The 27,476-nt window shown below is 43.8% G+C and overlaps 1 protein-coding gene and 1 long non-coding RNA gene across 7 annotated transcripts in view; one reads left to right on the forward strand and one right to left on the reverse strand.

The window, feature by feature from the left end:
- hhatlb (hedgehog acyltransferase like, b) overlaps nucleotides 1-27,476 on the forward strand; it is a 69,509-nt gene that overhangs the window by 9,924 nt on the left and 32,109 nt on the right. For all 6 annotated transcript variants that reach the window (XM_060825181.1, XM_060825180.1, XM_060825178.1 and 3 more), the window contains 2 exons: nucleotides 16,761-16,913; nucleotides 25,178-25,245. In XM_060825181.1, the coding sequence (XP_060681164.1) occupies nucleotides 16,808-16,913; nucleotides 25,178-25,245 (174 nt within the window). In that variant the 5' untranslated portion in view covers nucleotides 16,761-16,807. The remainder of the gene's footprint in view (nucleotides 1-16,760; nucleotides 16,914-25,177; nucleotides 25,246-27,476) is intronic.
- LOC132815860 (uncharacterized) lies at nucleotides 1,622-23,537 on the reverse strand. Its single transcript, XR_009644714.1, has 2 exons — nucleotides 23,375-23,537; nucleotides 1,622-2,000 (listed from the first exon to the last, which is right to left on the reverse strand). It is a non-coding gene; the product is annotated as an uncharacterized LOC132815860 (long non-coding RNA).

The raw sequence follows: 27,476 nt of genomic DNA on the forward strand, positions 1-27,476 counted from the left end.
CATTTCTGAACCCTTTCAAGTTTAACATCTTTCCTATAGCAGACCAGAATTGAACATTTGTTATAGACTGGAATAGAAAGCTTCAGGCTGACATTCTGGTGCAGGAGCTGCCATGAGGAATGACTATGTAAGGAAGTTACCTAATTCTGATGTCATGGAACAGACCTGTTGTTCCCTCCCCTCCCATGGGTCCATCCTGATTTCCACTCCCCAGGACTTCGTCCTGTTACATGGCTTCTTCAACAGTGCAGGAGATAGGAGCCTGCCAACATTCTGAACTGGAGAGAATGTATTCTGAATTAGAATTACAAGGATATTGAATGTAGGATCCTAGGTCCAACATTTCATGCTGGGAGAGTGAGTAATTAGAGAACACAAATATTTATTTTCAGCCACACTAGCGTCTGTTTCCTTCAAGCCCACTTATCAGCCAGCTCAGCTTTCCACGCAGAGATACAGATAGACAGCATGGAAACAGATACTTGTCCATGCCAACCAGATATCTTAAATTAATCTAGTCCCATTTGTCAGCATCTGGCCCATATCTCTCTCAAACCCTTCTTATTCATCTACCCATCCAGATGCCTTTTAAATGCACGAGCCTCCACTACTTCTGGCAGCTCATTCCATACACGTACCACACTCTGTGTGAGAATATTGCCCCCTAGGTCCCTTTTTAAACCTTCCCCCTCTCATCATAAACCCTTGCCATCTAGTTTTGGATTCCCCAACCCTGGGAAAAAGACCTTGATTATTTACCCTATTCATGGCCCTCATGATTTTATAAACCTCTGAGGTCACCTCTCAGCCTCCGATGCTGCAGGGAAAACAGCCCCAGCCTGTTCAGCCTCACAATAGCTCAGATCCTCCAATATCCTTGTAAATCTTTTCTGAACCCAGTTCTGGAATGTAAATAGGCATCCTCGGGATGACCTGAACACAAGACTGAAAAAAGATTATGCCAAAAAGCATGAGTCCAGAACACAACCACCTTGTTTGACCCTGTTGCAGTTCAAAATAATTTTTATGTTGGTCTCCCACACTTCACCTTCTCTATCACATTGTCATGGAGAAGGCAATTCACTTTGAGCAGCTTTAGTGGTAATATGGGAGAATGCTGGTTTAATAGAGTTGAGGAAGTTTAGTTTCTTATTGGGAAGGCCACACGGCTGATGTCGATATGAGGACATCATTTCTGCTGTAAGTTAAGAAACTTCCTAACTGGGGTCATACCCAGGGAGTGAATCTGTATTGCAATCAATGGTTTCATAGCTGCATGTATTTTCTTTATTCATTCTCTGTATGTGGGCATTTTATTTCCCATCTGTAGCTGCACTTGTGAAGGTGGTGATGAACTGCATGCTTGAACCACTGCAGTCCATGTGCTGTAGGTTGACCCACAATCCCATTGTGTGGTGTAATTGGTGGTGGGGGAAGGGGTGCAGTTTTGACCCACTGACCGTGAAGGAATGACAATATATTTCCAAGTCAGGATGGTGAGTTGCTTAGAGGAGAACTTGCAGGTGGTGGTGTTCCCATGTATCTGCTGCCTATGTCCTTCTTGATGTAAGTGGTCATGGATTTCGAGATGCTGTCTATGGTATCTTGGTGACAATTCACATTTTTAATCTGTATGTTATGTTTTATTGTCTTTTATCATATTTAGTAACTAATAAACACCACCCCCTCCAATTTTAATTCGAGAAAACTGTTAACTTGATTCCTTTTAAAACATAAATCCAAAACATAGGGTGTTCTTCACCTTTGTTAGATTTTGCAGTTGCCCTGTGATGATCAAATATTGCGCTTTGAGGGCAAAGGGCACCATTATTGATGAGTCCAGGCTTTCTTCATCTGTCTCTTTTTTTTCAGTTGTCTTAAATCTCTCCTCTTTTTTTTTATTCATTCTTTATGCTTCACCCTTTTTCTCTTCTCCAACCTGGGCTTGACATTATGGTGTGGACCTTACCCAATGGCGGTGAGATTATGAGATCTGAGGGCTGAAAGAATAATTTGAATTGTTAAAAAGATATTTTGTTTGTAGTTCTTCAATCCTCTCTTGAAATTGCTGAATGAATGTAGATGCCATAGAATTAGTTCAACCAACTGCTCACCTATTACCAGTGGCTGTAAGCTTTAGGCTTTTGTATGATGGTACTCTGAGATTCTTTCCATTTTTCAAAAAAAGGTCTTGTATAATTTTGTTGAGTTTATGTACATGGTTAATGTATTTTCATATATCAATCTGAGTAATTTTACACAAACTCACCATTTTAAAGCTTCCAGGCTAATGTCCTTCCAACAACAGATACTGTTAGTTTCTGATGCAGAATGAAGTTTATCCTCTCCTATCTTGTATAGAGTCAGGATAATCTCAAAGGTAATGGCAGGTAAGTGACAGTGATAGAGAGCTTGAGGATGCAAAGCCATATAGAATATTAGGATGCCTGCACTGTCGAAGCAAGCCTTTTGGCTGATTTGAGTCCACACTGACCATTCAAAGAGCATCCCATCCAGATCCACCCCATACCCAGTCCCTGTAACCCTGCATTTCCCATGGCTAATCCACCCAGCCTTCCCATCCCTATGGGCAATTTAGCATGGCCAATTGACCTAACCTGCACATCCTCTTTTGGGAGGAGGATCACAGCATCATGATCTGATTTTCCAAAGTGTGGGCAGGAGATGGAGTGGTAGGCATCTTTTGATGGTTATCGTGATGTCATCGAGATGTACAGCACGGAAACAGACCCTTCGATCCAACTAGTCCACACTGACCAATTATCTAACCTAATCTAGTCCCATATCCCTCTAAACCTTTCCTATTCATATACTCATTCAGATGCCTTTTAACAGCTGTAATTGTACCAGCTTCCATCACTCCCTCTGCAACTCATTCCATACATGCACCACCCTCTGTGCGAAAACGTTGTTCCTTAGGTCCCTTTTATATCTTTCTCATCACACCTTAAACCTGTGCCTTCTAGTTCTGAACTTTCCCACCCCAGGGAAAATACTTTATCTATTTATCCTATCCATGCCACTCATGATTTTATATACCTCTAAAGGTCACCCCTCAACCTATGACACTCCAGGGAAAACAGTTCCAGCCTATTCAGCCTTTTCCTATAGCTCAAATCTTCCAACCCTGGCAACATCCTTGTGAAATCTTTCCTGAACTCTTTCAAGTTTCACAATATCCTTCCAATAGGACGGTGACTAGAATTGCACACAATACTCCTAAAGTGGCCTAATCAATGTCCTACACAGCTGCGACATGACCTCTCAACTCCTATACTCTATGCTATGACCAATAAAGGAAAGCATACCAAACGCCGCCTTCACTATCCTATCTCCCTGCAACTCTACTTTCAAGAAGCTATGAACCTGCACTCCAAGGTCTCTTTGTTCAGCAACACTCCCTAGGACCTTAAGTGTATAAGTCCTGATCTGATTTGCTTTCCCAAAATGCAGCACCTCACATTTATCTGAATTAAACTCCATCTGCCACTTCTCAGCCCATTGGCCCATCTGGTCAAGATCCTGTTGTAAGCTGAGGTATCCCTCTTCGCTGTCCACTACACCTCCAATTTTGGTGTCATCTGCAAACTTACTAACTACACCTCTTCTGCTCACATCCAAATCATTTTTATAAACGATGAATAGTGGACCCAGCATCGATCCCTGTGGCAGACCACTGGTCACAGGCCTCCAGTCAGAAAAGCAACCCTCCTCCACCCCTCTCTGTCTTCTATTTTCAACATCCAAGTGACTAATTCTCCTTGTATTCCATGAGGTCTAGCCTTGCCAGCCACTCTCCCATGGGAAACCTTGTCGAACACCTTACTGAAGTCCATATAGATCATGTCTATCACTCTGCCCTCATCAATCCTCTTTGTTACTTCAAAAAGCTCAATCAAGTTCATGAGAGATGATTTCCCACAGTCATGCTGACTATCCCGAGTCAGTCTTTGTATTTCCAAATACATGTACATCCTGTCCTTCAGGATTCCCTCCAACTTGTCCACCACCGATGTCAGATTCACCGATCTATAGTTCCCACCTTTTTATTACCACCTCTCTTAAATAGTGGCACCATATTAGCCAATGTCCAGTCTTCCAGCTCCTCCCTGTGACTAATGATTATACAAATATTTCAGCAAGGAACCAAGCAATCACCTCCCTAGCTTGAGTTCTAAGGCACACCTGATCAGATCTTGGGGATTTATCTACTTTTTCATTTCAAGACATCAGCGCCACCACCTCTGTAATATGGACATTTTTCAAGATGTCACCATCTATTTCCCCACGTTCTATATCTTTCATGTCCTTCTCCACAGTAAACACTGATGCAAAATACTTGATCATCTCCCCCATCTCTTGCAGCTCCACACATAGATGGCTTTGCTGATCTCTAAGGGGCCCTATTCTCTCCCTAGTTACCCTTTTGTTGTATTTATTTATAAAAACCCTTTGGATTCTCCTTAACCTTATTTGCCAAAGCTATGTCATGTCCCCTTTTTGCCCTCCTGATTTCCCTTTTAAGTATACTCCTACTGCCTTTATACTCTTCTAAGGATTCACTTGATCTCATACCTGACTTACGCTTAGTAGTGGTCTAGAATGGTCATTTGGTGGGGCAGGAGATGTGTTGGTAGTATTCTGGCAGCACTCAAACGATCGGGGCAGGGTCCACTAATTTGTCATTTATAGGATGTGAACATATGTATACTTAGTAAGTTTGCAAATTACACCAAAATTTAAGATGTGCTCGAGAGCAAAGAAGGTTACTTCAAAGTATGAGATTTTGATCAGCTCAGCCAATTGGCTGAGGAGTGGCAGATGAAATTTTAAATTAGGTAAGTGTGAGATGCTGCATTTTTGGAAAGGCAAATCAAGGCAGGACTTGTACACTTAATGGTAAGGTCTGGGGGACCAACAAAGACCTTAGAGTGCAGGTTCATAGTTCCTTTATAAGTGGAGTCACTGGTAAATAGGATAGTGAAGAAGGCATTTGGTATGCTTTCCCATATTAGTCAGAACATTGAGTATAGGAGGTGGGAGATTATGTTGAGAATGTACTGGATATTTTTGGAGTATTGTATGTAATTCTGGTCTTTCTCGATAGGAGGAAGGATGTTGTGAAACTTGAAAGGGTTTGAAAATGCTTTATAAGGATGTTGCCAGGGTTGGAAGATTTGAGCTACAGGTAGAGGCTGAATAGGCTAGGGTTGTTTTCCCTGGAGCATCGGCGGCTGAAGTGTGGCCTTATAGAAGTTTTATAAAATCATGAGGTGCATAGATAAAGTAAATAGACAAGGTCTTTTTCCCTGGGATGGGAGAGTCTATTTCTAGAGGGCATAGGTTTCAGGTGACTGGAAAGATATAAAAGGGGCATCTTTTTCATGCAGAGGGTGGTGCATGTATAGAATGAGCTGCCAGAAGAAATGATGGAGGCTGGTACAATTACAGCACTTAAAGGCATCTGGATGGGTATTTTGAATAGGAAGGGTTTAGAGGAATAGACGATGCCCTCCACCGTATCTCCTCCACTTCCCGCTCCTCCACCCTTGAGCCCCGCCCCTCCAACCGCCACCAGGACAGAACCCCACTGGTTCTCACCTACCACCCCACCAACCTCCATGTACAGCGTATCATCCGTCGTCATTTCCGCCACCTCCAAACGGACCCCACCACCAGGGATATATTTCCCTCCCCTCCCTATCAGCGTTCCGAAAAGACCACTCCCTCCGTGACTCCCTCGTCAGGTCCACACCCCCCACCAACCCAACCTCCACTCCCGGCACCTTCCCCTGCAACCGCAAGAAATGTAAAACTTGCGCCCACACCTCCTCCCTTACTTCTCTCCAAGGCCCCAAGGGATCCTTCCAGATTTGCCACAAATTCACCTGCAACTCCACACACATCATCTATTGCATCCGCTGCACCCGATGTGGCCTCCTCTATATTGGGGAGACAGGCCGCCTACTTGCTGAACGTTTCAGAGAACACCTCTGGGACGCCCGGACCAACCAACCCAACCACCCCGTGGCTCAACACTTTAACTCTCCCTCCCACTCCACCGAGGACATGCAGGTCCTTGGACTCCTCCATCGCCAGATCATAACAACACGACGGTTGGAGGAAGAGCGCCTCATCTTCTGCCTGGGAACCCTCCAACCACAAGGGATGAACTCAGATTTCTCCAGTTTCCTCATTTCCCCTCCCCCAACCTTGTCTCAGTCGAATCCCTCGAACTCAGCACCGCCTTCCTAACCTGCAATCTTCTTCCTGACCTCTTCGCCCCCACCCCACTCCGGCCTATCACCCTCACCTTGACCTCCTCCCACCTATCGCATCTCCAACGCCCCTCCCCGAAGTCCCCCCTCCCTACCTTTTATCTTAGCCTGCTGGACACACTTTCCTCATTCCTGAAGAAGGGCTTATGCCCGAAACGTCGAATCTCCTGTTTTTTGGATGCTGCCTGACCTGCTGCGCTTTTCCAGCAATACATTTTCAGTTTAGAGGGTTATAGGCCAAGTCCTAGAAAATGGGACTCGATTAGTTGAGGATATCTGGTTGGCATGAATGAATTGGACTGAAGGATCGGTTTCCGTGCTGTATATCTCTGACTCTGAATCTATTTACATTTGGAACCATATCTGTGAAAGAAGGGAACTCTTTCAAATAAACTGCAGGGTTGAATGAAGAAGGGGCAGTCATTTCACCCCTCTTCACCCAAAAGTGGAAGTATTTGTGGGTGTCTTGTCCAAAAACATGACAAATTGGAGACTCCTGCTGGGTAATGTATGTAGTAAAGGTTCTATTCCCAGGGTTTGGAGAGTCATTGCAATGTGTCTTGTAGATGGTACACACTGCTGTTTGAGATTTTGTGGTGAGAGATGACTGTTGAAGGTGGCAGATGGAATGGTAATTAAGTGGGATGCTTTGTCCTGGATGGTGTAAGCTTCAAGTGTTGGAGACCCGCCTTCATCCCACAATCCACATTCTGCTGGCAGACTGTTCATCCGAGGAAAGGCCTTAGACTAATTGGGACAGCATAGTGGCTCAGCAGTTAGCATTACTTCCTCACAGCCCCACAGCACCTGGTTCAATTCCACCCTTCGTGTGGAGTTTGCTCTTTCTCTCCCTGTATCTGTGTGGATTTCCTTCGGATGCTTTGGTTTCCCCTCCATAGTCCAAAAACATGCAGGTTAGGTGGATAGGCCATGGTAAAAACAGGGATTGGGTTAATGGGGTGGATCTAGGTGGGATGCTGTTCAATGGGTCGGTATGGACTTGATGGGCCAAATGACATGCTTCCACGCTGTAGGGATTGTTTGTATCTATGAAAGAGACCTTTCAGCCAGTAAGGGTGGTGCTGGCTCTCTGCAGAGCATCGTAGTCTATCCTTGTAGCAGGTCAAACTTGATACTGAACAACATTAAAAACATTAGGACAAATGAGCGAAAGCTTTGCTAAGGGGTAGGTTTTGTGGATAGCCTTTAAGACCATATGGAGTGAGTAAGTCAGGGACATTCAGTACAGCAGAATTGGAGAAGCACAAAGGTCTTGGAGGGTTGTGGGGAATTGCCTGGTTTGAATGAACCGGCATTCACAGACTTATAGATGAATAACACTGAAGACTTTTGTCTTACACCCTTACAAACACACACATTAGAAGCAGTAGGAGGCCATTTAGCCCCTTGAGCCTGCTCTGCTGAGCAGTAAGTTCCTGATCAATCTGATTTGGCCCCTACACTGCACTTCTGCATAGCTCCATGACTCTTAACTCCCTTGTTAGTCAGGAATCTATTTACCTCTGCCATAAAGAGAGGCAATGAATCTATGCAAAGCCCCTCTCTGGAAAGCTTGGTGGCGCAGTGGTTAGCATGGCTGCTTCATAGCACCAAGGACCTGGATTCAGTTCCACCCTCTGGCAACTGTCTGCAGGTTCTCCCCATGTCTGTTTCTTCTGGATACTCTGGTTTCCTCCCACAGTCGAAAGATGTGCAGTTTAGATGGATTGGACATGGGAAATGCATGGCTATAGGGATAGGATGGGGGTTTGGGTCTGGGTGGGATGCTCTCCAATGGATTGTGTAGACTCAATGGGCTGAATGGCCTGCTTCTAAACTATAGGGATTCTATGAATCAAAACATCCTGATTTTGAACCTGACTGTTCTATAACTTTAAATCCCTTACCACTGACTCTTGGCCTTCATTCCTGGCCAGCAGTTCCTCCTCAATCTAGGGTAACTAATCCATAGCTCCACCTCAGCCTTGCCTCCATTCATTACCTCCATTCTCAGTTCCCCAATTCTGTGAAGATTATCATGTTGAAAGTTCAGATGTATGTATCCTGTTGCACGTTGAAATTTCCCTGCCTGTCAGTTCTGCCCTTGTAATACTACATCACTTCCTCATTATCCTATACATAGAATTAAAAATCTTCACCTCCATGGCTTTACCTTGATCTATTCAACCTCCAATCATTTAACCCCACAAAAGACCTTTTATCCCAAACATATCCTTTTGTACATTTTGATAGTATATTCCATAGCCATCCTGTTGTTGGAGTTCCCTTCACAATTTTTCAACCATGCTTTCATTTCTCTGTCCACTACTGTTCCCTTTCCTTTCCATCCCTCAAAAATTGTCATTGTCCCCCCCATGAATTAAAACCTCCATTCTCCTGTCCTAGTAAGTTAATGTCCTCTCTGTCTCTAGAGACTTAGATTTTTTTTTACATAAATCTAAGTTCATTCCTCCTACAATTTGATCTGTATCTTTCCATTCAATTTTCCCTCCCTCCCCATGACTGAATATGCCCCAACTGTAATTAACAACTATATTTGCTGTAACTGTGTAATGCCTTTCTTTGTTCATACTCACCCCTGTGTTTCTCTTGAGCCAATTAACCACATCAGCAGCTTACCCCGATGTCTTTTCTGTCCAGTCCAGGGACTGGTTCTTCTTTAGTTCCCCATCACCTATACAGACTCAACTTCTGTTCTATTCAAACACGGCACCTTAAGCGTCTTGAAGACTCCATCTATGGCCACTTCACTTCCACACTGTGTCTGGGCTGCAGCACCACATGACAAATGTTTTCCCATGGACACTGACAACATCAACTTCATTTCTGTAACCACCCTCCGAATGCCCCCACTGTCAATCGACTGTTGGTGGAATCTCGGCTTTTCCCAGCTCAACATTGGGAAGACTAATTACATCACCTTTGGCCCCTGACAGATATATGTTGACCTTCTCCAGACACTGCTGTCAGCTAAACGATGATTCTGTTGGCAAACCAGTGTCATATTGACTCAGAACCGAGCTTCTGACTCTCTACTTGCTCAGTATTCAAATCTGTTACTTCAGTCTTTGCACCAATGACTATCTCCACCCTGCCTCCGACAATCATCTACTTGTTCCCACCTCAAATTTCAATATTCCAATGCTCGCTCAGTTAGTCTCCTACCCGTTTCTCCTAATATCAATTAACATAAAAACCCGATACCTACATCCTGTCCAACGTGAGTGTTACCCAGTCTGCACAGCTCTGTAACACCTCAGTGTTAACCCCTGCTGCTCTACTCCCTTCCAATCCTCCTAAACACACTCTTCAATTCCTGTCACCTGCTAATTGGTGCAATGGGCAAGCACCATTTTCTGGGAGGTTTCCTAAAACCTTCCCTACTACTGCTTGAAGACACTTCCTTGACTGACCTATCAACCATTCAGTTGAGTTGTGTGAAGTGTTGGAGTCATTAGCTTCTTAAAAAACAATGGGTTCCTAGAAATGATTAAGTAATTCACAAATGAGTGAAAAATGGATGTTAGTCATGGGGAGAATGAGACTCATTGAGATACTTGCTATCCACCCTACCCCCTGTTTAGAGTATTCCAACAGCTGTAACAGGGAATCCATATTGCTATTTGAATGTTATAAACAGGAGGACGGGGCAGCTGGTATCTGTTAGTTTAATGGCTGCCTCACAAAGGCCATTTAAATACTAAGGGCACCATATATTTGCAATACGGAGATAGAATTTAAAATCTGATTGAAGATTTCCCTAGCCAGGGAACGAAACGTTTGCAGCAAAAACTTCCAGCTCGGCGAGCAGAACCACAACAACAGGAGATAGAATTCTAACAGTCTCATTTAACAGACCCCTGAGTTTGAAATAAATAAAAGACATGACAATTTAAAGATTTTTTTTTGTGGGATGTAAGTATCATTAGCTAGAACAACATTTATTGCCCAACCCTAGCTGCCCTTGAGAAGGTGATAGTGTGCCGTTATGTTGAACCGCCTGCAGTCCGTGGTTCAATGCTGTTATGGCTGGAGTTCAGGGTTTTGACCCAGCAACAGTGTAGGGACAGCCACATATTTTCAAGATCAGAAGGGGAGTGATTCAGAGGAGTTGGTGTTGTCTCAAAGCGTGTGCTGCTTTTGACCCTCTGGGCAATAGAAAAAACTGCCAAATCAGTCTTGGTAAATATCCATAGTGTATCTTGTAGATGGTACACACTGCTGCTACTGAGCATCGGTGGTGGAGGGAATGAATGTTTAAGGTGATGGACATGGCATCAATCAAGTTGGCTTCTACCCAACAATACTATCAACTGTGTGGCAGCAACAGATAGATATGGTCAGAGCAGTAATACTGTTTGAATACTATAATTAAAAATTCTTACCTTATTCACTGGAGGCTGGGCACCACACTCTCGATGCTGCAGTCCCCACTTCATCCCTAAACACACACTTAATGTGAAATGTTTGTCAACTGAGCACCATTTTGTCAAACTATCATTCAAACTATGCAGCAAATTAGATCGCTAATCGTGGTAAATTTCCTTTCTTATCCTTGTATAGCCTTTGAGTTCTAACCCTGAGCAATCACAATGACTCTGAATTCCCTTCTGAAATGACCAAGAATGACACAATCCCCTCACGTCCTTGAAGATAATCAGGGAAGTAGTGGAAATATCTGTGATGGTCACATCCTATAAATCTTTAAACAGTCAAACACAGGAGATTAGGTTAGAAACTCTTTCGGTGGAAAGAAATGGGATTGTGGGGCAATTTGGTGAAACTGTTTGCTCCCAATCAATATTTCCAATGCAGACAGAGAAAGTTTGCAGTGATTATGAGCACAAAATGAAACTTGAGACTTGGTGTAAAGTGGAGGAGAAATCATTTTGATGCAGTGTGTTGCAAATACACTGCAAAAAGTGGTGATTTGAAAGAGTGAACATGTTGACATGAATGGGTGAAATGGTTGTAAGAATATGGGACAGAGGACACTTAAGTGGTTAGTGCTACACCTTGAAGAATGATAAACACAATGGCAGAATTATGGACTGGAGAACCTGTTCCTTTTGAGAAAGTGCTGATATTATAATAAGGAAATATCACACATCAGATCACTGTTCTTACAATCAGCAGTCCCATGTTAGAGAATGCACAGCCCCAGAGAGACAAATGAAGGAACCAGTAGAGCAACATCTGAGTGTCATGGACTGAATTGACCTTTTTTTGTTTTTTAATCACATTCTTTTTCCAAACGTATTTTGCCTGCAGTCACCAAGGAAGCAGAATGCTGTTGACTTCCTAGTGTTCATAAAACACAGGAGTAGGTGTAGACCATTCAGCCCATCCAATCTGCTCCAGCATTCAATGAGATCACACTGATCATATAATAATCCTCAACTCCACCTTGCTGGTTTTTCTGACAACCTTTGATTTCCTGACAGTTCTTGGTCATGGACTCTCCTACAAGGGGAAACCATCTTTCCACATCTATCCTGTCAAGTACTTCAGAATCTTGTAAGCTTGTCTCTGTTTTCTAAATTCCAAAGATAAAGCTAACCTATTGCAACCTGCTTAATCTCTCCTCCATAAGACAGTCCTTCCATACCCAGGATCAGCCGAGTGAACAGCCTCTGGTCTGCCTCCAAGGACAGGACATCTTTCCTTAGGTGAGGGGCCCAAAACTCTTCACAGTCTTCAAACTGTGCTCTGACTAGTGCCTTGTCTAATTTTAGCAAAACCTCCCAACTTTTATACTCCATTTCCTTTGAAATAAAGGCCAACATTCCATTTGATTTCCCTATTACCTGCTGAACTTGCATGCTAATTATTTGTGACTTATGGACAAGGACTTTCAAGTCCCTCTGCTGTAGTTTTCCGTAGTCTTTTTCTACTTAAAATAATATTCAGCTCCACTCCTTCTTGCCAAAATGTACAGCCTCACATTTCTCCACATTATGTTCCTTCTGCCAAGTTTTGCCTCTTCATTTGTTTTTCTGTCATCTGCACACTTGACAATAGTATATTCACTACCATCATCCAAGTCACTAACATGTATTGTCAATAATTGTGGTCCCAGCATTGATCTCTGTGCTACTCCATAGTTACAGGTTGACATCCTGATATTGTGACCCCAAATCCCAACTCTGTCTTTTATTACTTAGCTAATCCTCTATCCATACTAACACACCAGCCCCAACTCCTGGGCTGTTATCTTATTTAGCAGCTTAATGTGATGTGATCATAAGAAATGTGATTCGTGAGTGTGACTTCAGAGTTCACCACCATAAATTTTGAACGAGCTGAAATTGGTCTTCAGTAGAAGTTATGGTTGGTAATGTAGAAACATCAGCTATCGTCTTCCTAAGCATATCTCTTGATGGGTCAGTCATAGAGTCATACAACATGGAAACAGACCCTTCGGTCCAACTTGTCCATGCCAACCAGGTTTTCCAAGTTAAACTAGCCCCATTTCCCTGCGTTTGGCCTATATCCCTCTAAATCCTTCCTATTCATGTATAGGGTTGTTCTGCTATGATGCTTGTTTCATTAACATGAATTCACTAACATGATTGACGAATTGGAGATTCTGTTTCTAAAGGGCCAAGTTTTAAAGCATGTGTTATAATGCGAATCCAGTCCCATTAGTTTAAATGGCACTTCTATTTCATGGTTTGCCTATAACATGGGATTGCACGAGAATGGATCGACCGTGTTATAGCAGAATTGACTGCGCCTGTCCAAATGTCTTTTAAATGTTATAACTATACCCGCCTCTACTACTTCCTCTGACAGTTCATTCCACATACAAACCACTCTGTTTTTTTTTTAAAAAAAGTTGCCCTTCAGTCCCTTTTCTCCTCTCACCTTAAGATTATGCCCTGTAGTTTTGAGCTCCATCAGATGTTAACAGTCTGTCTGAGGAATTCTTGTGCTAACATTGTCATTATCCAGTCAAGAGCAAAACTCTACCCTATTTAATCTGATGTGAAGGTGTCAGTGTTGGACAGGGATGGTCTGTTTATTTGGAAGTACAAGCCTTCCGACTATAACAGGACAAACCTGTTGGACTATAACCTAGTGTTGTGTGATTTTTTAACAATTTAATCTGAGTAGAGACTGTGGCATGAATAATGAAGGCTCACCATTGAAAGTCTGGCTGATCAAGTCAGCAATATGGCAAAACAGTATAAAACAAAGGGTATTACTCTAAAGGGTGCATGCGAGCAGAGATAAGTGGGACAGCATGTTGGCTCAGTGGTTAGCATGGTTGCCTCACAGCACCAGTGACCTGGGTTCGATTCTCCCCTCGGATGACTACTTGGGTGGAGTTTGTAGTTTCTCCCTGTGTCTGTGTGGGTTTCCCCCAGGTGCTGTAGTTTCCTTCCACAATCCATTAATGTGCAGGTTAGGTCGATTGGCCATGCTAAATTGCCCCATAGTGTCCAGGGATGGGTAGGTTAGCTGAATTAGCCTAGGGAAATGCAGAGACAGGGTAGGTCTGGGTGGTATCCTCTTCAAGGGTTGATATAGACTCAATGGGCTGAATAGGGATTCTATAATTATTTATAATGGTGGGACAGGCATGGTTAGTAAAGCATACAATATTTTAGGTCTGGACCAGATGGGCCAATGGGCTGAGAAGTGGCAGATGGAGTTTAATTCAGATAAATGCGAGGTGCTGCATTTTTGGAAAGCAAATCTTAGCAGGACTTATACACTTAATGGTAAGGTCCTCGAGAGTGTTGCAGAACAAAGACACTTTGGAGTGCAGGTTCATAGCTCCTTGAAAGTGGAGTCGCAGATAGAGAGGATAGTGAAGAAGGCGTTTGGTATGCTTTCCTTTATTGGTCAGAGTATTGAGTACAGGAGTTGGGAGGTTATGTTGTGGCTGTACAGGACATTGGTTAGACCATTGTTGGAATATTGTGTGCAATTCTGGTCTCCTTCTTATCAGAAAGATGTTGTGAAACTTGAAAGGGTTCAGAAAAGATTTACAATGATGTTGCCAGGGTTGGAGGATCTGAGCTACAAGGAGAGGCTGAACAGGCTGGGGCTGTTTTCCCTGGAGCGTCGGAGGCTGAGGGGTGACCTTTGAGGTTTACAAAATTGAGGGTCATGGATAGGGTAAATAGACAAAGTCTTTTCCCTGGGATCGGGGAGTCCAGAATTAGAGGGCATTGGTTCAGGGTGAGGGGGGCAAGATATAAAAGATACCTAAGGGGCAACTTTTTCACACAGGGTGGTACGTGTATGGAATGAGCTGCCAGAGAATGTGGTGGAGTCTGGTACAATTGCAACATTTAAGAGGCATTTGGATGGGTATATGAATAGGACGGGTTTGGAGGGATATGGGCCGGGTGCTGGCAGGTGGGACGAGATTGGGTTGGCATATCTGGTCGGAATGGGCAAGTTGGACCGAAGTGTCTGTTTCCATGCTGTACATCTCTATGACATTAAAAGGGGCATAGGGTAAAAGAGCAGGGATTTAAGATGAACTTTTATAAGAAGCTGGTCAGTCCTCAGTTGGAGTATCGTGTGCAGTTTAGGGTGAACGTAAAAAGGATGTGAATGCTTTGGAGGGAGTGCAAAAGAAGTGGTTTTAGCAGTGCGACGCTTCAATAATGATGACCTATTGGAGAAGTTGGGAACAAAAACAATATCAGAGTTAACATTTTGGTTCCCATAACGCTCCCCTCTGCTTTCTCTCCACAGATGCTGCCAGACCTGCAGAGTTCTTCCAGCCATTTCTGTTTTTATTTCCAGCATTCGCAGTTTGTGATTTTTTTTTGGAGTTTATAGATTTGACTGATGTTTTCAAAGATCTATGTAAAGCAGTCAGGGAGAACTGTTCCTGCTCGTAAAAACTCTGGGTGTGCAGATTTTAATGTGCTTTGCAAAAGAAGCAAATGCAATGTGGGGTTTAAGAGTTTTTAACCCAGCGAGTGATTGGTGTCTGGAATGTGTGACTTGGAAATATACTGGAGACAGATTTCAATCAGGGCATTTAAGAGATGATTGTTTCTATTTCAATAATGTGATGGTTACAGGGAAGGAAATGGAGAATGAACATCTTGACTGACTGTGATGTAGAGAAGCAGTGGGCTGAATGGTCACCCACTGCCCTGTAAAAATTGTGTAGTTGTGGTTATTAAGCATCCCCTTGTTGTAAAGGCAAAGGTATTTCTTTTAACAATAGCAAATTTATACTTTTCCTTTTGAAAAATTATTTTTTAAATGGTCTTTTAAATCATTGTAAACTGTACCCATTAAATGTTCTGGTTTTGGTTGGTCTTAGGATGGACTTCCTCTTGATGAAACCCTGTGTATCTGTGACTTTTTTTTAAATTGAAAAGCCATTCTCAGTAATATTTATGAGCGCTCAGGGATGCCACTGAAGCCAAAATCCCACTTAGCGATAACTGGAGCGCAACACAATCTTCTTGTTAAACACTCCTGGGTGTTGCTGGTTTGGTTTTGCTGCTGCTAGTTAATGCTGACTGTTGAAAGAATGACAGTTTCTGGAGCACAAGCCGAGGACAATGGTCCCTTTACTGCAAAGCCCTATCAGTATGACTGGACTACAGATTGAGACGGAGCTATCACAGAAACTGTTTCCTTTACAATGGGCTTTTCTTTTTTGTTTTGAATGCAAAATTAATGGGAATAACATGATCTGGTCCACTTTAGCAGGAAGAATAGAAAAGCAGTGCTTATAATATAGTAAGTTCTGGGGAAATTCAGCAGGTCTGGTATAATCTTGGCAGAGAGAATCAAGGTTAATGTTTCAAGGCCAATATGACCCTTCCTCAGAAGGGTCACTGGACTCAAAACATTAACTCTGTTTCTCTCTCCACAGATCATACCAGATCTATTGAGTTTCTCCAGAAATGTCATTTTTTTTTTGTTTCAGACCATAGATTCCCTACAATGTAGAAGCAGGCCATTTGGCCCATCAAATCTACTACAACCCTCCAAAGAACATCCCACCCTATTCCTGTAACCTGGCTTTTCCCACTGCTAACTCCTTGGATGTAAGGTCAAGGTGACTGTGTTGGAAGAGTATACCCAGATATTGTGTGTGTGCGTGCGTGCGCGTGTGTCTATCTATCTATCTATAGGTACTGGTTGAAGGTACAGACCTGCCATTCACTCATGGCAATACTAATCAACAGATATTTAATGACAGTCCTCTCCTCCATGTTTCAACACAGATTTGAGCCTGTTTATTTTAAGTGGCTTGTCTCTACCATTTAAGATAGTGAGCAGAGGAATCCCAAAAGGAACAAATGCTTAATATGCTCTGTCATTGTCAGAGCTGCCTCAAATTACATTTGCAAAGTAGCATGTCAGGAGTTGAAAACTGGCAGTAATACATTTATAGTTTGAATGCTAATGTTTGATTCTCTTTCTCTCTCTCTCTCCATTTTCCCTCGACAGCCCCTTCAGTTCTGCTATTCCTTCCCCGGTGTCTGTGATCTGCAGATATGGGTCTCAAGGCAGCTTTACCCAAAGCGGAGCTGTGTCTCTATGCCCTGGTGTTATCCCTGGCCATTCTGTGGGCAGCGAGCTGGATCTGTGAAGCTTCAGCAGGTAACAGGAAGGAGGCTTACCCCCTCAACAGACATTGGTTCTCCCTCCAGCTCCATCCTCCAACAAACCCCCTCCCCTCCATCTTTCCCCTCCCCCTGAAATGGTTCTTTCTGTGCGTTTTAACTATTCAGTTGCTGAAATAAGAGTATATTGACAGTATGTGTTGAGAATACATTGGCTCAAAGCAATGGGTCCGAATAACTTGTTCCTGTGCTGTAAAATCTGTGTAAAGTGACACTTGGAGATAGTAAGGATTGAATAATAGCAGCAAGCATTCATAAACCCTTTTATAAGTCTCTCCCAAACAGTCTCATTTAAAACTTAAATGGTTTCAAATTTATTGACTTTACTTTTATGTTGTTAACTCTGCCAGGAGCTGCCTGGATCTAAACGATGCATTCCCTGTGTGGGTCAGCTGGCCAGGTCACCTATAACAGGCTGTAGGAATGGAGATGAATGCGGTATTCACATCACAGAAATAAATTGAATAAAAACTAATGTCTAAGACATTTATAGCTGTCTAATTGGAAGAGAAAGGGTTTGGCAAAGGGACAGAATGCTAACAGTGAACTCTGCTTTCAGTGTTTGGTAGGATGCTTGACCAACATTTGTATTCCAAGTGAAATCTCTTACACTGTATCACAAAATAACATTGTTTTTAGCTGTCATTTTTTTCGACTGTCATTTACTTTGTATAAATCTCATTTATAGCATTCGTAGATGCTTCTAATTTTGTATCTCAAGCTGAGTGTCAACATATACACTTTTGGAGGCAGCGCCCTGTTACAAAGATTAATTCTACTATCACCAATGCTCAGCAGAGGTGTGCACCGTCTACAGGATGCACTGCAGAAATTCCTGTCTCTCTCTTACCTTCTGAACAACATTTGCAATCTTCTTTTAAGTTTACTAGTTAGCTTACTCTCATATTCCATCTTCTCTGCCCTCTTTATTTTCTAAAGTTATACTCTGCTGGTTTTTAAAGGTTTCCCAACCCCGTCTCTTCCCATGTATCTTCACCATATTGTATGCTTTTTCTTTGCCTCTATCCTGTCCCTGAATCCCCTTGTCAGCCATGGTTGCCTTGTCCTCCCTTCAATAAATTTCGTCTTCCTTGGTATGAATTTCTGCTGTGTCTCCTGACTGACACCAGAAATGCCTGCCATTCCTGCTCCACCGTCTTCCCTGCTAGACTCCCCTCTAAATCAACTCTGGCCAGCTCCTCCCTCATGTCTTTTCTATTTGCCTTTGCTCAACTGCTACATCTGATTCCAGCTTCTCCCCCTCAAACTGCAGGGTGAATTTGCTGCCCTCTAGGTGTTCCTTCACCTTAAGCACTTAAGAGGTGGATGTGGAAAGCACTGGAGGTTCAACGAATGGCCAACAGCCATGATGTACATGTCAAGACCACCTATGGACCAAACCCTTAAGGCCCCACCTCACTGCTGGCCAAGGACAGAGTGACTCTTAACAAAGACAATGCCGGGGAGCACGTCAGAGACCTCCTTGGCTCCGTCATTGATCCGAGAGTCCTTAAGTGCATCCCACTGTACGCTACACGCCACGAGCTCAGCAACACCCCAGCCCCACACAAAGTAGAGAAGGCCATCTGCCTGCTCAAGAACAACAAGGCTGCTGGAGCAGATGGTATCCCTGCTGAGGCATTGAAGTGTGGAGGCATAGAGCTCCCAGTTCAGCTACACACTCTTGTCTGCCTTATCTGTGGACGGGGAGAGTATCCCGGGAGAGCTCAGAGGTACCACAGTCGCGAGCATTTTCAGAAGAGGAAACCAGTCCGACTGTGGTAACTACGTGGGAATCTCCCTATTGTCATCGCCAAGCTCTTTCTTAATCATCCCCTCCCTGTGGCTGAGGAGCTCCTCCTGAAATCACATGGAGGAGCACAATGGACATGATGTTCACTGTGCAACAGCTTCAGGAGAGATGCAGAGAAAAGACACTCCCTCCGTACACTGCCTCCTTACAAAGGACAATTGACACCGTCGAGGAAGCATTGTGGAGCAGCCATCTCCGCTTGGTTACGATATAAAGTTTGTCACTATCCTTTGCCTGCTCCATGATGACATGGAAGTCATGGTAATAACAAATGGCTGCACCACTGACCTATTCCCCATTCAGAGCAGTGCCAAGCAGGGCTGTGTCATCACCCCACACTTTTCTATCTACCTCACTGCTTCACCTCACCGCCAACAGGCTCCCGCTGGAGTGGAGCGAACCTACAGAACCAGCGGGAGACTATTCAACCTCTGCTGCCTTTGAGCCAAAACGATAGTCATCCCAACCCAGTGTCATTGAGCTGCAGTACACGGATGATGCTTGCAAATGTGCAAACTCAGAATGTAGTCCAGACCATCATCAGCACCTTTACCGAGGTGTAGGAGAACATGGGTCCTACCCTGAACATCCGAAAGGTGAGGGTTCACCACCAATCTGGTCTGGTATTGCAGAGCGAATCTCCAGTCGTCAAAGTGCATGGGGAGGCCTTTGAGAATGTTGGCCATTTCCTTACCTTGGAAGTGTCTTGTCCCCCAAAGGAACTATTGATGAAGAGATCCTGCACTGTCCCTAGTGTGCTAGCACAGCCTTCAGCTGCCTGAGAGAAAGGGCATTAGAGCACAACAACATAGGATTTGACACCACAATTGTGGGTTAGTGTGTTCTGGTGGTTCCCACCCTCTTACATGGCTCTGAAATGTGGACTGTCTACAGCAGACACTGCAAGGTACTGGAGCAGTCCCACCAATGCTGCCTGTGTAAGATCCTACAAATCTTCTGGGAAGAAAGATGCGCCAACACCAGTGTCCTCGACCAGGCCCACATCCCCCGTGAGGCACTGACTCTGCCGTCGCCGCATTGGTCTGTACAGGCACATACGGAGTCCTCCTCATATGCGAGGGACTGCTAATGAATGAATGAAAAAAGTTGAGGCAGGAAACCCCACACCCTTTTTTTAAAATACTTGGACAAGGACCCTAGGCTGAAAGGTGGGGCTAGTGTAACATTACCACACTACAGACTTGATGGGCCAAAAGGCCTCTTCTGTACTGAATGATTCTATGAGCATGCAGCAAACCAAGTCCAGAAATTTGCTGGAACAGTGTGGTTTCTAAAAAAATGCCTTTTTGATTTTATTTTCTTAAGTTTCAATGTGTCACTGCATTGACCATTTTAAAAATAAGACATCCAGGTATTTCTACAGAATGTGAGATCAAGCAAGTTTTCCACAATGCTTCAAAATTTGAGTCCTCAAAAAAAGCGTTTGTTCCACAAAGCCAAGCAAGGGCTGAGATTGCTGTGTTAGCTGCAGCCCTGAGACTGTCAAGTGCAAGCCACGTACCTCATTTTGTGATACATGTGAACAATGAAGGGCTTATGCTCGAAACGTCGAATTCTCTATTCCTGAGATGCTGCCTAACCTGCTGTGCTTTGACCAGCAACACATTTGCAGCTGTGATCTCCAGCATCTGCAGACCTCATTTTTTACTTTAACAAAGTAAAGCTGGCATTGTCTTCGCAGACAGTCAAGCTGCTCTCTCATTAGAGAGTGGTGGTAGTTTTAACCTGAAGGTTACCACACCTCAACTGAGGGCCGAGGTTGAGAAGGAGAGTTCTCTCTCTGAAATTTTAGCTGGAACAGGAATTGAATCTATGCTGGTGGCAACTCTCTGCATCGCAAACCAGCCTTCCAGCTAATTAACCCCACATATAGACAGCACAGGCAATTGCTACAAACCTATTTGATGCGAGGCTTGATCATGTTCACTTTGTTTTCAGAGAATAGGTCTCTGGAAATGAACATGTCATTTCCGGTATGTATCAATATACCTTGACTGGTTGAGAGCATGGCGCTGGAAAAGCACAGCAGGCCAGGCAGCATCCGGGGAGCAGGAGATTCGACATTTCGGACAAAAGCCCTTCATCAGGAATGAGGCTTGTGGGCCAGGGATGCTGAGAGATAAATGGGAGAGTGGGGGGTGTTGAGGGGGGAGGGGGGCAGGTAGATGAAGGTGGGGGTGAAGGGAATAGGGCCATTGCAGTGAAGACAACCGTGTGAAACTCTATTGCAAGACCAACAGCCACTGTGTGTCAGATCCCAAAGTATTTCATGAGTTAATGAAACATTTATGAACATATTTTCTAGCCCAATAAAACGCCTCCTAAACCCTGTGTGTGTTTTTGCATCACATTACGATTCCTGATGAGACCAATAACGTTTGAAGCAGATCTTTGATATCCCAGTGACTAACTCAAAGGATTTCATGATAAATTCTTACAAGGTGGAATTTTTGCTATGTTACATAGAACATTACAGCGCATTACAGGCCCTTCGGCCCTTGATGTTGTGCCGACCTGTGAAACCAGTCTGAAGCCCATATGATCTATGCTATTTCATTTTCATCCATATGTCTGTCCAATGACCATTTAAGAGCTCTTAAAGTTAGCGATTCTACTCCTGTTGCAGGCAGGCCATTCCACACCCTTACTACTCTGAGTAAAAAAAAACTATCCCTGAGCTCTAAATTGAGGGTGACAGATATAAAGTTATGTCACCTCGTGCTAGCTCTCACTGTCCACTCTACCTAATCCTCTGATTGATTATCTTATATGTCTTCATTAAGTCGCCTCTCAACATTATTCTTAACAAAAACAGCCTCCAGTCCCTCAGCCTTTCCTCATAAGACCTTCCCTCCATACCAGGCAACATCCTGGTAAATCTCGCCTGCAGTGTGGAAGGTGAGGACTGCAGATGCTGGAGATCAGAGTTGAGAGTGTGGTACTGGAAAAGCACAGCAGGTCAGGCAGCATCCAAGCAGCAGGAGAATCGACGTTTTGAGTATAAGCCCTCCATCATTCCTGGTGAAGGGCTTATGCCCGAAACGTCAATTCTTCTGCTGCTCGGATGCTGCCTGACCTGCTGTGCTTTTCCAGCACCACCTTCTTGACTCCAGTCTCCTCTGCACCCTTTCCTACAATGTGGTGACCATCTCTAAGACCCTATGACTCTACTCCCAAATGCAGCCGCACCAGCGTGAATGTTATAGCTGAGTGGTGTAGCAAGCTGGAAATGGAATCCCACTGTTCCCAGGGTTGTTACTAAAATTAGAGTTTTGAAATTTCACTGAATTCAGCAAGTTACCTGTCTTTTAGACCCAAGTTGACAGAAATCACTGTCCTGAACAGGAATTATAATTTATTGCGAGCCATAGACTTCAGTTGCAGGTAGATAATTTTTGTATCTAACTCCTAGTACCTAAGATGATGCCATAAGAGGCAATATTGTAAAAGTTTCGCTGTACTCTTATATGTTAGTACTTGAGTACACCTGACAATAAAGATATATCTATTCTGTGTAACTCTACTTGTTAAAACCCCTTAAGTAAAGGTAAAGTCACTATAGTCCCTCATTAGAGGGAGAGGGTCAATTGGTGCCAGTTTAATCGGAGGGCCACCACACCTCAGGCAAGGGGAAAGAGATTGAGAAAGAGAGTCCTTCGAGGTAACCTTAGCTACTGCTGGAATTGAACCCACACAGTTGGCTTCACTCTGCATTGCAAACTAGCCAACCGGCCAATTGACCCCTGATACACCCCCCCACCCCCAGCCCCATTGCCATATATCACTTACACTCTTACTCCCCATTATAGATGGAGGCAGAACCTGGGCAAGCAGTTCAGTGGTGTCTGTTTGCAAGATCATCTTATGTTGGTCAGACTACCTCTGTGTTTCTTCTTCAGATTTTTCATTTGTTTGCAAGAGACACTGGGTGGCTGGTTCAAACTTTTAAAAGGTGTAAAAGTAAGTAGAAGTCACAGCTTTTTGAAAATGCTGAAGGGAAAGTGAACTGATTTTTCTTCCAGTTCAAAGTTATTTTTAACTGCAGAGAACAGACAGGTCCTGAGTGGGTGGAGTCCTGAAGGGATCCTCCTACCTTGTTTACAGTCCCAAGCTGGCCAGCTACCTGAGAACCAATCACATCATTGCTGGCAGGCAGAGGGCCTTTGTCATTGGTCTGTGAAATAGTGACCAGTTATCAATCAGCCACTTGTTGCTGGCTGAATCTCCCCTTGTACACACCCTTCACCTACTACTGCTTGAAACAGCAGCTATGTAAACAATACCTATAGGGAGTATCTGGTAACTTGCTTTCAAAAAAAAATGTGCAGTAATCCTTGGTTTTAAAAGAATTATTTTCCTATTTCTGTCCAAAATTTAAAAAACAAAGCAAAATAAAATATAATCTTTATAAGTGCAATAAATATGCTAAAAACAATGCTGACTAGTCATGACTTGGCAATTTCTGATGCACTAAAAAAAAATTACATCTTTCCATACCCTCTTTATTGCCTAGCAACAGAAAGCCTGTATGCTTTGTTTATACAGTATACAGCACTCTTTACAAATTATAATCTTTACAGGAGCCTGGCCGGAGTAACACCCACCTGGTATCAGGTTCACTTCTTTCCATTTTGCTGCATTGTACCATCCATTGTTTGTTGAATGTCATTTCCCGGTTGCCGGAGTGTATCCAAACTGCCTTTCCACAGGCGACTGACCGAGTTCTGTGCCACACCCAAATTGAATGTTCCAGTTTCCTTAAGTTTCCACCAGTCACACCTCTTACACCAGAGATCATGCTCCCAATCCAATTCTGTTCGGTCGCAATCAGAGAACCCCTGCAATTCATGATCGCTGCTGTTTGTGGAATCATAGAATTTTACATTCCAGAAGGAGTCCATTTGACCCATCATGTCTATACCAGAACCCGAACGATTTTCCCAGCCAGTCTCCCTTTCTATCCCTATCTCTGTCACTTCTTTCTCCTCGGTGTAACAGCCGATGCTTGGATCTCAGTTGAAGCTGAGCTGCATCCCTCTCCCCCACGTCAGTTTTTTGGCAATCAGATAACATCAGTTTGTTGCAAATCTAATAGGCAGTCATGTGATCTGTTTTACTTTAAATTGAAAGAGACAGTTAAGAATGTAACCATCTTTCTAAAACCTCACCCCACATAACCGACTATTCCTGAGAAACCCAGGAGGTGGGTGAGTGACATGTTGGAAGAAATATTTAGGCAAGTCCCAGTGTTATCATAGAATTCTTACAGTATGGAAACTGACCATTTGGCCCAACAAGTCCACACTAACCCTCCGCAGAGTAACGTACCCAGACCCATTCCCCTACATTTACCCCTGACTAATGCACCCAACCCCCACATCCCTGAACACTCTGGGCAATTTAGCATGGCCAATTCACCTAACCTACACATCTTTTGGAATGTGGGAGGAAACCGGAGCACCCGGAGGAAACCCACACAGACACTGGGAGAATGCGCAAACTCCACACCGAGGCTGGAATCTAACCTGGCGCTGTGAGGCAGCAGTGTTGACAACTGAGCCACCGTTAGATTTTGAGAATTGGAGGAGAATGGGAAGAAAGGACTTTCAGAATCTGGAGATAGGGTGAGATTAATAAAATTCTAACTCCAATCTCACAGGTTAGACCTACTTAGAGAAGCTCCCGGTAGGTCACTCTTGAACCAGGGGATGTTTTCCCCCTTACCCCCTGCTTCAGCATGTATACCATCTTTTCCTCGTAACCAATCAGTTCTCAAAGGTTGAAACATTAACTCTGCTTTCTCTCCATGGATCCTGCCAGCCCTGCTGAGTTTCTCCAGCAATTTCTATTTTTGTGACATCATCTTGGGATAATTTGATTTAAGATTGAAGTGACGAAGAATATCTTCACTGAGAGGGTGCTGAGTCTGAGGAATGTTCTGTCCAGAGGATTGTGGAAGCTCCATCACTGAACATGTCCAAGGTAGAAAGCGATTGGCTTCTGGAGACTAAACGGATATGGAGGTTATGTGGAAAAATATTGTCCAGTAAGACGATTGGATCATTGGCCAGAATGGTGAGGTAGTTTGATGGGATGAATGCCCTATTCCTGCTCTTCTGTCAGAGTGGAAGATGGTGTGAGATATTTGTCTGAGTACTGTGTCTGTGAGTGTGTGCGTGAGTGTCTGTGTGTCAGTTTGTGAGGGGGAGCACAGGGTGAGGGATAGTGTGCAGAACGGGGACAGTGCAGGGGAGCACGTAGGATTCAGTTTCCCTGCATGAATAGAACCAATGTCTTTGCCAAAAAAAGAACCCTTTCTAGGACAGGCCCTTCCTTTTGATGAATCATCAGTTTTTCAATCTGTGCTTGGTATTTCACCACTGAACTTAATTTTTGCCCTCCCACAGAAAACATGAGCCGGCGAAGCTTTAAAAGCAGTGTCAAGCAAGGCTGGGCATATATTGGTCGGAAAATGGTGAGTTCCTGGAAATTGTTTACACCAGCTCACTGGATGATCCCAGAGAGTCATGTTGACTGGGTCGCTTTGAGGGGTGGGACTCAAATTGGAAAAGGGTTTTATTGGTCTTGAGTGGAGGAAGGGTCTTAACCAGAAAGACAAAGTGGTAGATGGGCTGAGAGGCTTGCTTGGCTCTGGGGTTGGGGAATAAGTTCCAGAGCTCAGGACCAGGCTTAACCACCAATAGAAAAGCATTTGAAATAGTGAGTGGAAAACTCTAGGGAGTGCAGAAATCTCTGAAGGCATTGGGGCTGGTGGAGACTGGAAATGAGAACATGGGGCTGTGGGGAAATCAGAACAGGCGAGAGACCAACAAGAGAAATTAATTCAACAATAAAAATCTGGGTGTAATAATTAGTCATAAGGGATTCGTGCAGTGGTAGTATCTGTTAGGAGGTGGATCTAATTCATTACCTGTTCAAACAGGTTTGATTTGAAAAACATGTTATTTTTTAAAGGAAAATGAGCATATCCAATGCCAGCTTCTCAGAAGAAGCTATTTTTAATCTCATTTGCATTTAATGGCATTATACTTGCTGATGTCACCCATCTGTGTAAAATATTTGCACCTGGCTCCTAATAAGATGCCAGAAACTAAATAAAAGTAAGGAAGTATAGCATTTAGGATAAGATATTAGACTCTGGCCCAAAAAGTGCCAGTGAAGGAATGGTGATATATTTCCAAGTCAGGATGGTGAGTGGGTTCCAAGGAGAACTTGCAGGTGCTGGGTATTCCCACCTATCTGCTGCCCTCCTCCTTCCAGATGAAGGAGGTTGCAGTTTGGAAGGAGGTACCTTACTGAGTTACTGCAGTGCACCTTGTCCAGTAGATGGTATACAATGCTACCATGATGCTGAGAAGGTAAAAGGAGTGAATGAAGCTAGTGGATGGAGTGCCAATCTGCCAGGCTGCTTTTTGTTGGATTTCAATGTTCTGCATTGTTGGTGGAGTTATGCCGATCTAGATGAAAACAGTAACAGAACCAGACCGTTCAGCTCCTCAAGGCTGCTTCATTTTTCATGGCTTTTCAGATTGTGGTCTTAACTCTTAATGGTGAATGTATTCAATGACCCAGCCTCCACTGTTTGCTGATGTCCAAAGATTAATAACCTTCTGAGAGAAGAAATGCCTCCTCATCTCTGTCTTAAATGGACAATTCCCTTATTTTAACTGTACCCACAAGTAGCAGACCCCCCACCATACCCCCAAAGTGAGAATCATTCTCCCCGCACCTGCCCTGTTAGAGCCCCATTGGAGCTGTGTGTGTCACAGTAAGATCACCTCTCACTCTTGTAAGCTCCAGCAGATGTAGGCTCGACCTACTTAACTTTGTTTTATAAGATAACCCGTTTTGTTCCAAGCTCATCCTAGTGAGCCTAGCCTGGACTCCTTCAAATGACCTTATACAGCAGCAGCACCTCCCCTGACCCTCCTGCTGGCTCAGTGGATGTGTTGAAGTTGCTGCCTTTGAAGGTCATACTCTGGAAGGACCAGCATCATCAGGGGGCGTGGTTAGGGTATAAGTCTTTTCCCCAGGGTGCGGGAGTCCAGAACTAGAGGATATAGGTTTAAGGTGAGAGGGGAAAGATTTAAAAAGGACCTAAGGAACAACATTTTGCACAGAGGGTGGTGCATGTATGGAATGAGCTGCCAGAGGAAGTGGTGGAGGCTGGTACAATTGCAACAATTAAAAGGCATCTGGAGGGTACATGAATAGGAAGGGTTTGGAGGGATATGGGCCAAGTGCTAGCAAATGGGACTAGATTAATTTTAGGATATCTGGTTTTCATGGACGGGTTGGACCAAAGTGTCTGTTTCCTTGCTGTACGTCTCTGAGAGTCTATGATGCTGGGGACATGTAATTGAATTTTTTGAAGGTGGAGGTCAATTCTTGTTCGGCAACAGAATGATAGTTTGTGGCTAAAAGGGACTAAGGCATCTGAAAGGCAAACAGATCTGCCATGAGGGCTTGAGGGGCCGAATGGCCTAGTTCTCATGTTTGATGTGGCTTTCAGCTGTCAGAAAAAATTGGGCAGATAGAAACAAAATGAACGAGGTGCTGCTGGGACACTGGAAATTGACTGGGAAGTGTAGGCCATTCCCAGAGTTAAACTAAAACAAATTTAACCTTGTTTAGGAGCACTTTACTGCAGATGCTGGAATGTGTACTGAAAACAACAAATGCTGG

This window comes from Hemiscyllium ocellatum, chromosome 5 (genome assembly GCF_020745735.1).
Source record: "Hemiscyllium ocellatum isolate sHemOce1 chromosome 5, sHemOce1.pat.X.cur, whole genome shotgun sequence".
Lineage (NCBI taxonomy): Eukaryota > Metazoa > Chordata > Chondrichthyes > Orectolobiformes > Hemiscylliidae > Hemiscyllium > Hemiscyllium ocellatum.